Here is a 16,496-nt window from a genome sequence, read left to right as displayed (position 1 = left end):
TCCACAAACATTCTACTGTTGGACAGTTCCACCACATATGAAGATACGATCCACAAACGTGACCACACCTCCAACAAGCAGGGGAAACCTCTGGAAAAATTTTATTCAAGTAGACAGGAGTTCTATACCATCTGTACAATATTTTTCTTGCTCCTTCTAAGTGATCAGAGCATTTAGAGAGATTAGAAACAGAGGTAAAAGCTTCATTCCATTCTGAGTCTGAAAGAACTATACCCAGGTCTTCATTCCACATATCTAAAATATGCTGTAAGGGGTTTATATTTGATTCTTTCAATAGTTGGTATCCTTTAGTAATACCTTTATCTAATCTATGTGACATATGAATCCACTCTGTCAAAGAGTGATTATTGGAAGTAAAATGAAAAATCCTTGGGGATTGTAGTAAGTGTCTTATTCTTAGATACTTATAGAATTCTGCATTGGGAATGTTGAACTCTTTGTGTAAGTAAGCAAAGTCAACAAAAACATCATTTTTCTTTAGTTGGTCAATATCAGTGATGCCCAAGGAGATCCAATTATCAATCCTGAGGTCTGGTATTACCAATTCACAAATTTTTAGAGGGAGAGAAGATACTGAAGTGGTGACTAATTTTTCTGTTCTAGCAATGGAGTACCAAATGTTGTGTATTGCTTTTAGGGTTGAGAGAGGGGTAGTATTCTTGGAACCAAAGGCTGCTGTTGCAGAGAGACGCAAGCTTAAATCATAGGTGCCCATTATATTTTTTTCAAGTAAAACCCATTTTTTTGAACTGTCATTTTTGATCAGATATCTCATTTGATCAAGTATGGAGGATGCATAGTAATGTTTAATAGAGGGGACATTAAGGCCTCCTGTTCTAAGTGATTTATTAAGGATAAGCCCTTTGACTCTAGGTTTAAATCTCCCCCAGATGTGTTTGTTGATTAAGGCCTGAAGTTTTGTGATATATCCTTTGGGAATAATAATTGAGATATTGCGGAACATATAAATAATTTTGGGTAGGATTACCATTTTTATTGCAGCAATTCTTCCTAACCATGAAAGTGAGTCCGTTCTTAGATTATTCAAGGAGTCGTTAATTTTATTGTATAAAGGCCAAAAATTGGCTTTAAATAATTTGCTAGTAGGGAAGGCAAGCTGAATGCCTAAATATGTCAGTGATTCCTCAGCCCAGGGGTATTTATACAAGTTGGATATTGAGCGTTTGGTGGATTGAGATAGTCCCATATCAAGAATTTGAGATTTATTGATATTAACTTTATAGAAGGAAGCTTTGCCAAAATTGAATATAATATCATTAATTGCACTTAAAGCAGTAGTTGGATTTGATGTCAATATTAGTACATCATCAGCAAAAAGTCCAATGCGGTGGTCTGTATTACCCACTGTTATCCCATTAATGAGAGGGGAGGATCTGATATGCTCCGCAAAGGGTTCCATTGCCAGGGCAAATATCAAGGGTGACATAGGACATCCTTGTCTGGTTCCATTCTTTATATTGAATGGAGCAGACAAAAAACTAGATGAGTATATAGATGCGGTTGGGTTAGAATATAGTGACATTACTGCGGATAAGAAGAAATCCCTAAATCCAAACTTTTCCAAAGTAGCCTGAATGTATTTCCAATGTATTCTATCGAACGCCTTCTCCGCATCCAAGGAAAGGAGCAAAGAAGGCGTTCGGGAGGAATATGCTACATCCAGAAGATCTATGAATCTCCTAGTACCATCTGAAGATTGTCTATTGGGAACAAACCCAATTTGATCATTGGCTATTAGGGAAGGCAGAATGCTAGATAGTCTCTTTGCCAAAATTTTTGCGAATATCTTTATATCAGAGTTTAATAGTGATATTGGTCTGAAGTTAGCCGGTTTATCTGCGGGCTTACCAGGTTTTGGAAGGGTTATTATCAATGCATTTAACATGTCTTTGGGGATTGAATTTTGCTCTGCTATCAAATTGAAGGATCTGTTCAGGAAAGGGCTTAAGATGTGGGAGAAATTTTTATAGTATTCATTTGTGAGTCCATCAGGACCTGGGGACTTATTATTTTTGAGGGACTGGATTGCTTCAGTTATTTCTAGATGTGTAATTTTAGCGTTAAGGGATTGGTTTTGGGATGAGGTTATGGACGGAAGAGAAATGCCCTTGAGAAAGTCATTAATATATTCAGGAGTTGGTTGGACTATGTCAGTTGTTTTTTCCAGATTGTATAGGTTTTCATAGTATTTTGCAAATTCTTCTGCTATGTGTTTGGGGTTATACAATTTTTGATTCTGGCTGTCGTATAGAAAGGGGATTCTTGATTTGACTTCTCTTTTTTTAATTCTGTTAGCTAAGATTTTTGATGCTTTATTACCTTGAGAATAATGGTCTGATTTTAGTTTTCGAAGGTGAAATTCATGTTTTTCATGAAGGTGGAGATATAAGTGGTGTCTAGCTGTTTTTAGTTTGTTAATGACTTTTGGGTCCAGAGAGATCTTGGAGGAATCCTCCAGAACCTTAATGTCCGCTAATAATTTATCTAAAATTTCCCTTCTTTTTTTCTTTTGCATAGCTGCATGTTTTAGCAATACACCTCTTATAAATGCCTTGTGCGCACTCCATATTGTAATATCTGATACCAGATTATTGTCATTCGTCTTAAAATATTCTTTTAATGAATTTTCTACATCTGTGCGTATAGAGGCATTTTGGAGTAAAGAATTGTTAAGTCTCCACGGGGAGTATATTCTATTGCTGTATGTGTCATCTAGTGTAAGGGAGATAAATGCATGGTCAGACCATGTTATATTAGATATCGTTACCTCTATCACTTTTTGAAGAAGCCATTTATCTGAAAGAAAGAGGTCGATTCTAGAATAAGTGTTGTGTGGATGCGAAAAAAAAGTAAAATCTTTTTCATTGGCGTGATGTACCCTCCATATATCTAGAAGTCCTTCCTGAAATAGAAAATCTCTAAGTTGTGAGTTTTTGGGAGACAGGTTAGGGGAGGGAAGCCTATCAATTGAGGAATCAGGGCACATGTTAAAATCACCGCAGATCAATAAGGATCCTTGCTTAGAATCCTGAGCTAATTTGATGGTGCGTTTGATAAAATTTATCTGATCAGCATTAGGGGCATACAGGTTAACTATTGTGTATCTGGTATTGTTTATGTCACAAATTATGATAATATATCTACCCTCTTCATCTATTATTGTGTCATGACAATGGAAAGCAACAGAATTCTTGAAACCCAAAATCACACCTTTTCTTTTTTTTGAGGCTGGAGAAAAGAAAATATGCGGAAAGGAGGGATGAGAAAATCTGTATGAGTCTTCCTCATTAAGATGGGATTCCTGAATACAGATGATGTCAGCTCTCTGTTTCCTCACCTCATTCCAACATGTTGAACGCTTAAAGGGATTGTTAAGACCCTTAACATTTGCAGAAAATATTTTTATGCCTTTACTGGACATCTTGAACTTTAAGGTAGCATGCTTGAATTCCTGATCTGAATTGAATGACTAGTAGTATGTAAATAACATAGTAAAGTACCCAAATGTTACCGTATTTCGGTTGTGGGGGTCGTAGAATTATACCTTTAGATTCAAATATTTGAGGATGTAGGTATAGACCCTTTTTATGTAACCTTGTAAAACAATAAGTTAAAACATAAATAATAAAGTAAATATTAAATAACAATAACATAACAATGGTCTAACAATGACCACAAGTTGTGATGTATCTCACTTAGTATAGGAGACGTTAGGTAAACAGTGGATTAGAGAGTGTGAACACAGAGATGGAATATGTGTTCTGAGAGGTAAAGCATCGGGTGTGGAGCCCCGTAAAAATAGTATAACATGAAAGTATACTTAATTTAATATAGATATTGTCCAGAATAGAAATCATAGAGGATTTCTTCCTACTTTAGACCATTCTGGAGTCAGGTTCAGGTGACTTCTATCCGAGGAAGGCCTGTAAGGTGGAGAGTTCATTGCTTTGTCTTTGGCGCCCTCTGGTGGCGCGTTGATGTTCCATTTGGCAAAGGCATTTGACGCTTCCTGAGGAGAGACTAGTACAGTTGATGAGTTTTGATATCTTACAATCAGCTTAACAGGGAAGCCCCATTTATAAGGGATATTGTTATCCCTTAGTGCTTTGGTGTACATTTGAAATTCACGTCTTCTACTCAGCGTTGCTGGTGAGAGGTCGGTGAACAGAAGCACATTACAAAATCTTTCAGGAATGTCCGGCCTCTTTTTTTGGGCTTCTCTCATCAGGGAATCCTTTAGATGGTAGAAATGGATTCTAGCTAGTACATCTCTGGGAATAGAGGCTGGTAAAGCTTTGGGTTTAGGGACCCGGTGTACCCGGTCTATGATTAGCTCTGACCCTGGGGTGTCTGGTAAATATGACACTATAAGATCCGCAATAAAATCTTGTAACTGAGAGTCCAGAACACTTTCAGGGATGCTTCTGAATCTTATGTTGTTTCTTCTGGAGCGATCCTCCAGATCAGCAATTTTAAGTTTCATGGTGGCTATGTCATCTTCAACCGCATTATGATTATCTACTAGCGAGTTATGTGCTGTGACAAATTCCTCCATTTTCTCTTCCAAATGTGCTGTTCTTTCCCCTATAGCGACTATGTCTGCATGAATAACAGAGATTGTCTCTTTAAAGTCACCATGTATGGATCTTTTTAGATCTGCCAGCATGTCCTGCATTGTGGTAACTGTTAGCTCAGGATCTATGCCTGGTGAAGCAGGGTAAGTATTAAGGGGAGGGCTATATGGCTGTTGCTCACTCACCCTTTTTTGTTTTTTAGGTTCCTGTGGTGGTGGAGAACCGGATCCTGCTGAGGAGGGAGATCCAGAAGATCGCTGGATGGGTGCCGCTGCTGAGGATGGACAGGGCTCTCCCTCTGTGTGGCGGGAACCGGCGCCATCTTGTGAAGACCCAGGAGCTGGGTGAAAAATCGCTGTCATCTTCTGAGGCTGCGATCCCTTCTTCCGTCCCCTGGTCATCATCGGCAGGACTACTGTAACGAGGGCTATCCTGGGGTAGGTAAGTATGAAATATATTTGCTGTAAATATGCCGCTTTGAGCCGTTATCGAGGCTCCACAGCCGGAGCTCCCACACTATGCGTCCTCTCCTCTCGGCATCCGGCCACGCCCCCCAGGAGGATTTTATGGGGCTGTTTGTATTGCATGATTGAAATGGCAGTGCCGATCGTGCTTACATTGCTAGACCATTGAGGTGAAGGGTGTACACCTTTGACAAGGAGTATCCCCCCTTACCATTGTCCACCTGCATGCCGTTATTCCAGTGTAAAAAAAACTCTGGGCAATTTGCCAATACCAAAGATGGCGCTACCTGCTATGACATCATGTCGGCATGCGCTCTGAGATTTATCTTTTGTGACTTGCTGCACAATGGCCGTAGGAGTGGCAGGCATGTAGTACGCATGTTCCACTGACTGCATCTAGTCCCACACGTTTGACGCAACCTGGCGCCTGCGTACTGTTATTCATTACACGCAGAGTGAGGCGGCCGATCGCACGTGGTTCACATTACACCTTATGGGTATGATTATGTTTTATTCCTATGTCCCACCCCCTGTCATCGCATCACTATTATAATAATATAGAGCACTTGTACTTAATTGGCATCACTTATCTACTATATTTGTTTTTGCTGAAATATTCACTGATAATGTATTTTATCTGCAATCATGTACTTAGGATTGTAATTATGTATCACATTTCTTCTTTTCACTTAATTTTATCATGTTTCATGGTGATTTTATAACATTATCATGTATATTGCTTGCTCCACCTTTTAATCATGTATTTATCACTTATGAATTGTTTGCGCTATTTATATTTTGCACTTCACTTGTGTTCTTTGCATGAGAAAGGCTCTGTGTATGAGCCGAAACGTTGCCTCACTGTACCACATGGGTGAATAAACCACTGTATATTTTTTACTGGTCGTGCTGTCCATTTCTTGGATTATTTCATTGGGCAAGGAGCTATACCCCTGGACATAGCACCCACTATATATATATCTATCTATCTATCTATATAATCTACACTAACACTACCTAAAATTAATTTCTATGTAACACTAAATATATTTTTTTCACCAAAAAAAAAAAAAAAAAAAAAAAGACCAGTGTAACGGATCACCTTCCGTTAATGGACGCTTCCTAGCTTGCGCCGAGGACCACAAGCACCCCACTGGACACCACAACCACCGCAGACTCCACAACCGCCGTAGCTTAACTGGAGCCGCGCCGTCTTCCTTCCACCCTGAATGAACCTCCAGCATTCAGGACCGTGTGGGAAAGATCTCTCCTCCAGGAGAGGGTATCAGGGACAAGAAGAAAGAGATTAAAGCTCCAGGGAATATGCAGAGCATAGCAATCCCCAGCGTGATACAGCAATTCCCTCCAATAACGAGACAAGGCTACGTTTTGAGGGATCAAGAAGAACATGAACACTTTATTGGGGACCTGCATAAATACGGGCAGGTAGCCCTCATCTGGTGTACATGCCCCTAGGGGACCAGAAGGAAGACTGTGACACAGGACAGATACGTAGCACTCAGGATACACAGACACAACACATCCCCACAATGCATCATGGTTTCCTCCTCTCTGCCCTGGAGACACCCGAAGAGCAATTCAATTATCTCTCAGGACAAAGGGAAATCACCAATACACATGTGGGAACAACAGGACAGAAATCACCACCCAAACACACAATGTCACACCCTCCCAGCAAACACAGACATTTAACCTATTCCCAGATAGCTCAAGTCTGAGGGCATATCATTAGGGGAATGCCGCTCAGAGTACACAAATACAATAAAATTAGCTATCTGGGTGCCATTTTTAATCCATATGGATGGGTCTGTCACACATTCCAACCGCGTTCGGTCCTATTAGCAGTCCAGACATGCGGCATAGTTCTGTTACACTGTTCTTGAAGGGTAATATGTCCCGGGGCCATAGTCGTAGGGCAGAAGGCTAGCCATAAGTTTTCTACAATGCCCAGTGGCAAATGGCAGTTTGTCACAACCAGTAAAAAAAAATGGTACTTATTGGTGCTCAGGGTTGCACAACGCACGCAAGCTGACGTTTGGTGCGTCCGTGCAGACATTTTAGTATACAAATTTACTGCAGATACAAAAAAAAAAGAACACTAGCTAAAAATTAAATATATATATATACTTCTAATTATTATTTCTTAAAAAAAAGCCACAGATGAAAAAAATAAATAAAAATATGTGCACCAAAAGAATGAGCCCAGGTGCTGAACAGTGAAGTACGGACTGATCAGCGCTTGGCGTTCACAGCTCGCATACAGAAAAAGTGGTGCAGAGCAGGGGAAACCTCCCCCCCCACAAAAAACAGATAAAAGTGATAAAAAAAAAAGTCACAATTTGTTTGCTGCAGGCAAAATTGGATGGGAGGGGTGATAGGGACAGAGATTAGGGCTTGGTTAGGGATCTGGAACTTCTGCAAAAAAAAAAAAAAAACACTGCAGCAGATGTTTTTCTTTTCTTCTTCTTTACAGGTACCAGTAAAAGCAGTGGTGGTGAACCACATGTCCCAGCAAGCAGATTTACAGCACACAGGGACTCAGGTTCACTCTGCATGCAGTCTCCAGCTAGAATGGCTGCATGCAGAGGGATTCTTCCTGTTCCCTCTGCTGCTGTAGCGCTGCCATTGGCTGGAGCCTCCTTCCAGCCAATTGCAGCTCTGGCAGGGGACTTCTGTCTGACCTCGGAGGAGACCGATGCTGACTAGTTCAGCACCGGTTACCTCCACATGACCACCCCCCCTCCCCCAGCAGCTTCATACTGCTTCCGGCGGTGTGATGTGCCGGTCTTCATTGACTGACCAATCGCAGCATTTTGAGCTGAGGGAGATGGGGGGGTGGAAATACATGCTGCTGCCCTAACCCGGCATGGATACCTGCCGGTAAGAGCAGATATCGCGCTCCGGTTCCCCCGCGATCCTGCGCCAGAACCCGGCGGACCTTGCACCGTATATGTACCGCGCTGATCCTTGAAGAGGACCTTTCACCTCTCCTGACACGTCTGTTTTAATAGCTTCATGCATTCCCCATATAATAACAATTCTGGAACATCTATTCTTATGACTATGTTGTGCCATTCCTTTATTATGTCTACCAGAAGTTATGAATTAATTACTATTAGCCTTCAGTAAGGGTACAGAGGGGAGGTAACAAGTTGGCGGTGTGTACCTGCACAGTCTGAAAACGGCATCACAGATTGGATAGAGTGAGTCTGTGCAGGTACACACCCCCAACCGGTTACCTCCCCTCTGTACCCTTACTGAAGGCTGCTAGCAATTCATTCATAACTTCTAGTAGAAATAATAAAGGAATGACACAACATAGTCATAAGAATAGATGCTCCAGAATTGTTATTACATGGGGAATGCATGGAGCTATTAAAACAGACATATCAGGAATGGTGAACGGTCCTCTTTAAGTCACATCCAGCTGCGCCGTACATGTACGGTGCGGGTCCTCTACGTGTTAAGGCCTCATGCACACGACCGTTGTGTGCACCCGTGGCCGTTGTTCCGTTTTCCGTGATTTGCTGCGGACCCATTGACTTTCAATGGGTCCGTTGAAAACTCGGAAAATGCACCGTTTGTCGTCCGCCTCCGTGATCCGTGTATCCTGTCCGTCAAAAAAATAAGACCTGTCCTATTTTTTTGACGGACAACGGTTCACGGACCCATTCAAGTCAATGGGTCCGTGAAAAAACACGGATGCACACAAGATTGGCATTCGTGTCCGTAGGCTACTTTCATACAGACGGATCCGAAGATCCGTCTGCATAAAAGATTTTTCAGAGCTGAGTTTTCACTTCGTGAAAACTCAAATCCGACAGTATATTCTAACACAGAGGTGTTCCCATAGTGATGGGGACGCTTCTAGTTAGAATATACTACGAACTGTGTACATGACTGCCCCCTGCTGCCGCACCTGAAGGGGTTAATTGTGCGTATCATAGCCCCCTGTAAGAGATCAGGGGCTGCCAGGCAGAAGACCCCCCCTCCCTCCCCAGTTTTAATTTCATTGGTGGCCAGTGCGCCCCCCCCCCCCCCCCCCGGCACCCACTCCCTCTATTGTATTAATATCATTGGTGGCCAGTGTGTGCGGCCTCCCCTCTCCCCCCCCGCCCCCCCCCCCGATCATTGGTGGCAGCAGAGAGTTCCGATCGGAGTCCCAGTTTAATCGCTAGGGCTCCGAACGGTAACCATGGCAACCAGGACACTACTGCAGTCCTGGTTGCCATGGTTACTTAGCAATATTAGAAGCATCATACTTACCTGCTGCGCTGTCTGTGACCGGCTGGGAGCTCCTCCTACTGGTAAGTGACAGATCATTAAGCAATGCGCCGCACAGACCTGTCACTTACCAGTAGGAGGAGCTCCCGGCCGGTCACAGACAGCGCAGCAGGTAAGTATGATGCTTCTAATAATGCTTCTAATATTGCTAAGTAACCATAGCAACCAGGACTGCAGTAGCGTCCTGGTTGCCATGGTTACCGATCGGAGCCCCAGCGATTAAACTGGGACTCCGATCGGAACTCTCCACTGCCACCAATGATCAGGGGGCGGGGGGGGGGGGGGGGGGGACGACGCACACTGGCCACCAATGATAATACAATAGAGGGAGGGGGGCCGCACACTGGCCACCAATGATAATACAATAGAGGGAGGGAGGGGGGGCCGCACACTGGCCACCAATGATATTCAAACTGGGGAGGGAGGGGGGTCTGCCCCCTGCTGCCTGGCAGCCCCTGATCTCTTACAGGGAGCTATGATACGCACAATTAACCCCTTCAGGTGCGGCACCTGAGGGGTAATTGTGCTGATCACAGCCCCCTGTAAGAGATCGGGTGCTGCCAGGCAGCAGGGGGCAGTCATGTACACAGTTCGTAGTATATTCTAACTTGAAGCGTCCCCATCACCATGGGAACGCCTCTGTGTTAGAATATACTGTCGGATATGAGTTTTCGCGATGTAACTCAAATCCGATGGTATATTCTAACATAGAGGCGTTCCCATGGTGATGGGGACGCTTCAAGTTAAAATATACCATCGGATTGGAGAAAACTCCGATCCGATGGTATATTAACTCCTGACTTTACATTGAACGTCAATGGGGGACGGATCCGTTTGCAATTGCACCATATTGTGTCAACGTCAAACGGATCCGTCCACATTGACTTGCATTGTAATTCAGGACGGATCCATTTGGCTCCGCACGGCCAGGCGGACACCAAAACGACTTTTTTTTCATGTCCGTGGATCCTCCAAAAATCAAGGAAGACCCACGGACGAAAAAACGGTCACGGACCTACGGACCCCGTTTTTGCGGACCTTAAAAAAAAAACGGTCGTGTGCATGAGGCCTAAGGCATAGTTTTTGAATGGTTGTTCAGAGTAAGCAACTGATTCTTTTGAAACTACCAGGTATGTGTATAAACACAGGCAAGGATCTGCCCCCAGTAAGGCATTATTTTTAGACCGCTTGTTCAGAACAATCCTCATCTACTTTTTCCTCCTATCCCTTGTAGATTGTAAGTAGAGATAAGCGAACTTGTGTTTTACAAGTTCGAGGTTTGGGTTTTATTACAATTCCGTGATGGATTCCGTTACCAGGGGCCATAACGGAATTCTATGATGGAATGCCTTTAGATCTGTCTGGTTTCCGTTATGCGGCCAATAGACTTCTATTATGACGGAATGGCACTAAACGAATTCCGTTATGGCCCATGGTAACGGAATCCATCACGGAATTGTAATAAAACCCGAACACTGAACTGAAAAAGTATGGCTACTTAAAGGGATTCTGTCATCAAAAATGAGCCCTATAAGCTAAACATATGGCGATGTCCCTTGTAAAACACTGAATCCTAAAGTGAGTTTATCAAATGCCCCTGTGGCTCTATATTCATAAAAAAGTGGTTTATATCACCTGTCAATCACTTAAAAATGTGTCCAAGGGGACGTCTCATGGTGAAAGGTGCCCGGCCGTTTAGGTGCTCAGCGCCGCCTTCTGAGCTGAAATCGCCGCCCTCCGTTTTATTCGATCCGCCTACCTCAGGTGACTAACCTTACTTGTGCCCAGCCACGCCCGCCTGTGAAGGAGCCCAGCACCGCCTATGTCTCCTCCTTTCATCAACGATAGATAGCTGTAATCTCGCTATGCGCGAGCTCGCGCATGCGCAGTGCCGGTATAGTGTTCCTTCCTTGTGCTGGCATCGGCCTCAGGGAAAGAACTGTGCACGAGATTACGGCTATCTATCGTTGATGAAAGGAAGAGACATAGGCGGTGCTGGGCTCCTTCACAGGCGGGCGTGGCTGGGCACAAGTAAGGTTAGTCACCTGAGGTAGGCGGATCGAATGAAAGGGAGGGCGGCGCTGGGCACCTAAACGGCCGGGCACCTTTCACCATGAGACGTCCCCTTGGACACATTTTTAAGTGATTGACAGGTGATATAAACCGCTTTTTTATGAATATAGAGCCACAGGGGCATTTGATAAACTCACTTTAGGATTCAGTGTTTTACAAGGGACATCGCCATATGTTTAGCTTATAGGGCTCATTTCTGATGACAGAATCCCTTTAATGGTCTATGAATTCTGTAGTTATCTGAGGGTGGACTTATTATGGGAGATTTATCAAAACTGGTGTAAAGAAAAACTGGCTTAGTTGTCCATAGCAACCAGATTGCACCTTTCATTTTTCAAATATGCTAAAAAGAAAAAATCAAAGGTGGAATCTGATAGGTTGCTATGGGCAACTAAGCCAGTTTTCCCTTACACTAGTTTTGATAAATTTCCCCCTAAATTTTCCAAACAGCAGTGGTAAAAACATGTCCTAATAAAAAATACTTTTTTACGAGACAGCATCAGACCCATAAGTAGAACATTGTAAATATACGTTATTTCACCAGTCCATAAAATATAAACCTAGATGTGATTTTCTGTAATTTGCCCAAAATTGATCTTAACCACTTAAGGACCACAGGTTTATACCCCCCTAGTGACCAGGCCCTTTTTTACAAATCGGCACTTCACAACTTTAACGGTTTATTGCTCGGTCATGCAACTTGGCACCCAAATAAATTTCACCTCCTTTTCTTCTCACAAATACAGCTTTCTTTTGGTGGTATTTGATTGCTGCTGAGATTTTTCGTTTTTCTGATATTAATCAAAATAGACCGCAATTTTCTCAAAAAAAGTGTATTTTTAACTTTTTCTGGTAAAATTGTTAAAATATAATTACATTTATATACAAGTATGTGTCAGAATTTATTATGCTACGTGTCTTTGATAAAAAAAATCCATTAAGTGTATATTTATTGGTTTGCGCAAAAGTTATAGCGTTTACAAACTATGGTACAAAAATGTGAATTTCCGCATTTTGAAGCAGCTCTGACTTTCTGAGCACCTGTCATGTTTCCTGAGGTGCTAGAATGCCAGGATAGTATAAATACCCCCCAAATGACCCCATTTTAGAAAGAAGACACCCCAAAGTATTCGCGGAGGGGCATGGTGAGTTCATGTATGATTTAATTTTTTTTCACAAGTTAGCGGAAAATGACACTTTCTGAGAAAAAAAAAAAATGATAATAAAGTTTCCATTTCTGCTAACTTCTGGCAAAAAAAAAAAAGTCTACTTTCTGAAATGGGGTCACTTGTGGGGTGTGTTTACTGTTCTGGCATTTTGGGCGGGGCTAAATTGTGAGCAACCCTGTAAAGCCTAAAGGTACTCATTGGACTTTCGGCCTTTTTACGCACCTAGGCTGCAAAAAAGTGTAATACATGTGGTATCGCCGTACTCAGGAGAAGTAGGGCAATGTGTTTTGGGGTGTATTTTTACATATACTGGGTGAGAGAAATATCTCTGTAAATTGACAACTTTGTATAAAAAAAAATAAAAAGTTGTTACACACAGTATGGGTATATGTAAAAATACACCCCAAAAAATGGCGAGTTCATAGAAGATTTTTTTTTTGGGCACAAGTTAGCGGAAATTTATTTTTATTTTTTTCTCACAAAGTCTCCCTTTCCGCTAACTTGTGACAAAAAGTTCAATCTTTCATGGACTCAATATGCCCCTCAGCGAATACCTTGGGGTGTCTTCTTTCCAAAATGGGGTAATTTGTGGGGTGTTTGTACTGCCCTGGCATTTGAGGGTCTCCGCAATCATTACATGTATGGCCAGCATTAGGAGTTTCTGCTATTCTCCTTAGGCCTCATGCACACGACCGTTGTTTGGGTCCGCATCCGAGCTGCCGTTTTTGCGGCTCGGATGCGGACCCATTCATTTCAATGGGGCCGCAAAAGATCTGGACAGCACTCGGTGTGCTGTCCGCATCCGTGGCTCCGTTCCGCGGTCCCGCAAAAAAAATATAACATGTCCTATTCTTATCCACGCTTTGCGGACAAGAATAGGCATTAATATTGCCGGCGCCCGTTCCGTTCCGCAAATTGTGGAAGGCAACACGGGCGCCTTCCCTTTTTTGCGGATCCGCGGACCGCAAAAAACGTCACGGTCGTGTGCATGAGGCCTTATATTGAGCATACGGGTAATGAGATTTTTTTTTTTTCGTTCAGCCTCTGGGCTGAAAGAAAAAATGAACGGCACAGATTTCTTCATTCGCATCGATCAATAAAAAAAGCTGCGATCGCTAATAAAGATCCAAAAAGCTCAAAAGTGATCTTTATAGCGCCGCAGCGATTTTACGGTGTTTTTGCAGTGATAAAAAAATAAAAATTTCTGTCACTGCGGTGGGGCGGACTGAACGCAAGTGTGCGCACAAGATCAGGCCTGTGGTTTTTGTAGAGCCTAAGGTGACCCTAATGTACTGATATAGATCTGATTGCGATCAGTCTTGATCACTTACAGATACTATATAGTACTAGTGCTGATTAGCGACAGCAATGACGCTAATCAGCAACTAATCAGTGGGTGCGGTGGGCGCTAACTACCTAACAAGTAGCTAACTAACTGGCGGTGATAAGGGACCCTTAGGCCCCATTCACACGTTCGCAATTCTGTTCCACATTTTGCGGAACGGAATTGCGGACCAATTCATTTCTATGGGGACAGACTTTGTTCCGCTCGGATCCGGAAGTGCGGATCTGCACTTCCGGGTCCGCACTTCCATTCCGCAAAAATATAGAACATGTCCTATTCTTGTCCGCAATTGCGGACAAGAAAAGGCATTTTCTATATAGTTCTGGCAATGTGCGGATCCGCAAAATGCGGAAAGCACGTTGCTGGTGTCCGTGCGTTCACAGGAAATCTCAGGTCTCACGAGATGACGCCAATAGGCGTCGCTGAGACCTGAGAGCGCTGCCGCCCGGTAGCCTATCGGCGTTACGTGTGCGGCAAGCGGTTAAAACTGCTTAAACAAATAGCCAATGAATTAAAATAGCCAGCAAATTGCAAGCTTATTAGAGGATTGGTAAAAAGAATTTGAAAAACTCTAGTTGGTGTCCTTACACAGATGAATGTGGCTCTGGCATTTTTTTTTTACCATTATAAAAAATAAATCAGAATAAGTGCATGCTTTCCTGCCATCTGCAGTTTTGGTGTGTTTATTGACCTTTATTGCAAATTTATTATAACGCCAGAAGCTGGCATCTTGTGCCGAAAAGAATGATGTGGTGTTTCTATGCCACCATCGCCACATGCAGGTCCAAAAAAAAAAAAATGCAGAAAAACACCTCTAAAAACAACATGTAAAAGTAAAAATGCTGTTTTAAAGGCACAAGGAAATAGGTATTAGTTAGGGATCGACCGATTATCGGTTTTACCGATATTATCGGCTGATATTCAGTATTTTGACCGTTATCGGTATCAGCTTCTATTTTGCCAATATTCCGATAACGTATCGGGAACACAGATCGCGCTGCTGACAGCGCTCTCCGCGTTCCCTCAGCAGCACAGGGGAGAAGGAAGCCGTGTCTCCCTCCCCCTGTGCTGCCGCTGCATCCAATGAGAGGAAGGAGGACAAGAGGAGGGGAGGGGCTGTGGCCGCTGCGCCACCAATGAAGATACCTCTCTCATTAATTCATATACAGGAGGCGGGAGCTGGCTGCAGAATCACAAACCCGGCTCCCGACCTCTATGAGCAATAGCTGCGATCTGCCAATAGCTGCGATCTGCGGTAGTTAACCCCTCAGGTGCGGCGGATCGCAGCTACCGCTCATAGAGCTCGGGAGCCGGCTATGTGATTCTGCAGCCAGCTCCCGCCTCCTGTATATGAATGAGAGAGTTATCTTCATTGGAGGCGCAGTGCGCCCCCCCAACCCCCCCAGTATTAATCATTGGTGGCGCAGTGCGCCCCCCAACCCAGTATTAGAAACATTAGTGGCGCAGTGTGCCCCCCCCCCCACCCAAGCCTCCCAGTTTTAATCATTGGTGGCAGTGGCCACAGGATCCCCTCTCCCCTGCTTCTCCGATCGGAGCCCCAGCAGTGTAAGCCTGGGGCTCCGATCGGTTACCATGGCAGCCAGGACGCTATTGAAGCCCTGGCTGCCACGATAAGCTCCATGCTGCTGTGTGCACAAAGCATAGAGCAGCAGGGACAGTGTGAGCCCCTATTCACCCTGATAGAGATCTATCAGGGTGAATAGGACAAGGGTTCTAGTCCCTAAGGGGGCTAAAAGAAAAAAAACACCACCAAAATATTAAGTATAAATGAAAAATAAAGATTTACAAAAAAAAACTACAAGTTAACCATAAACATATTAATTTTCAGCAGATTTGTGTAGGAATTTTTATTTTTTCAAAAATGAAAATTCCCAGAATATCGGTATAAATTATCAGCTATCGGCCTGAAAATTCACAAATTATCGGTATCGGCCCTAAAAAATCAATATCGGTCGATCCCTAGTATTAGTCCCTCAAAAATGTTCTCTCATTCAGACTTAACAATGTTTCTCAAGAACATGGATCACAAACATTTACAATGCAATAATGAAAACATATATCCAGATTAGTACTGGAGACACCATGTATTCATGTTGGCCACACTGTTGCTCTGATGCCTTTGAATGTCATGATCCTCCACTTCTTGGGGGATTACTTCGGAACTCATGCCAAATTTTCACTAAAGGTTCTCTCTTTTTCCAGATAAGCTCATGTCCGTACAAGGCATACCAGCTGCAGGGGAAACAATATGCTATTAATCAAAGTCATTCTTTAGTTATATATATATATATAGCAACTTGGGATATTACCTTTGATTACATTTACACGGAGAGTTATTAGTAATCACTTATTGAACTTAATCGAAATGTATAAAAAGTTAGCACAGGAGCAGGCAAAATATGGTAAATGACAAGGCTGTGTATGTCTTACCTTATGCTTTAAAATAAAAATAAAAAAATTATCACAATGATGACTGCAACAGGGATTTCTTAACTATCATCAT

At 43.0% G+C, this 16,496-nt stretch overlaps 1 protein-coding gene across 1 annotated transcript in view; it reads right to left on the bottom strand.

The window, feature by feature from the left end:
• Window positions 1–16,016: 16,016 nt before the first annotated feature.
• Window positions 16,017–16,496, bottom strand: part of PARL (presenilin associated rhomboid like) — a 111,928-nt gene continuing 111,448 nt past the window's right edge. The window contains exon 10 of the mRNA XM_040422209.1: window positions 16,017–16,225. Coding sequence (XP_040278143.1) covers window positions 16,120–16,225 — 106 coding nt within the window. The 3' untranslated portion in view covers window positions 16,017–16,119. The remainder of the gene's footprint in view (window positions 16,226–16,496) is intronic.

This window comes from Bufo bufo, chromosome 3 (assembly GCF_905171765.1).
Source record: "Bufo bufo chromosome 3, aBufBuf1.1, whole genome shotgun sequence".
NCBI lineage: Eukaryota > Metazoa > Chordata > Amphibia > Anura > Bufonidae > Bufo > Bufo bufo.
The sequence above is the reverse complement of the archived record's forward strand: the minus strand, read 5'-3'. Positions and strand labels throughout refer to the sequence as shown.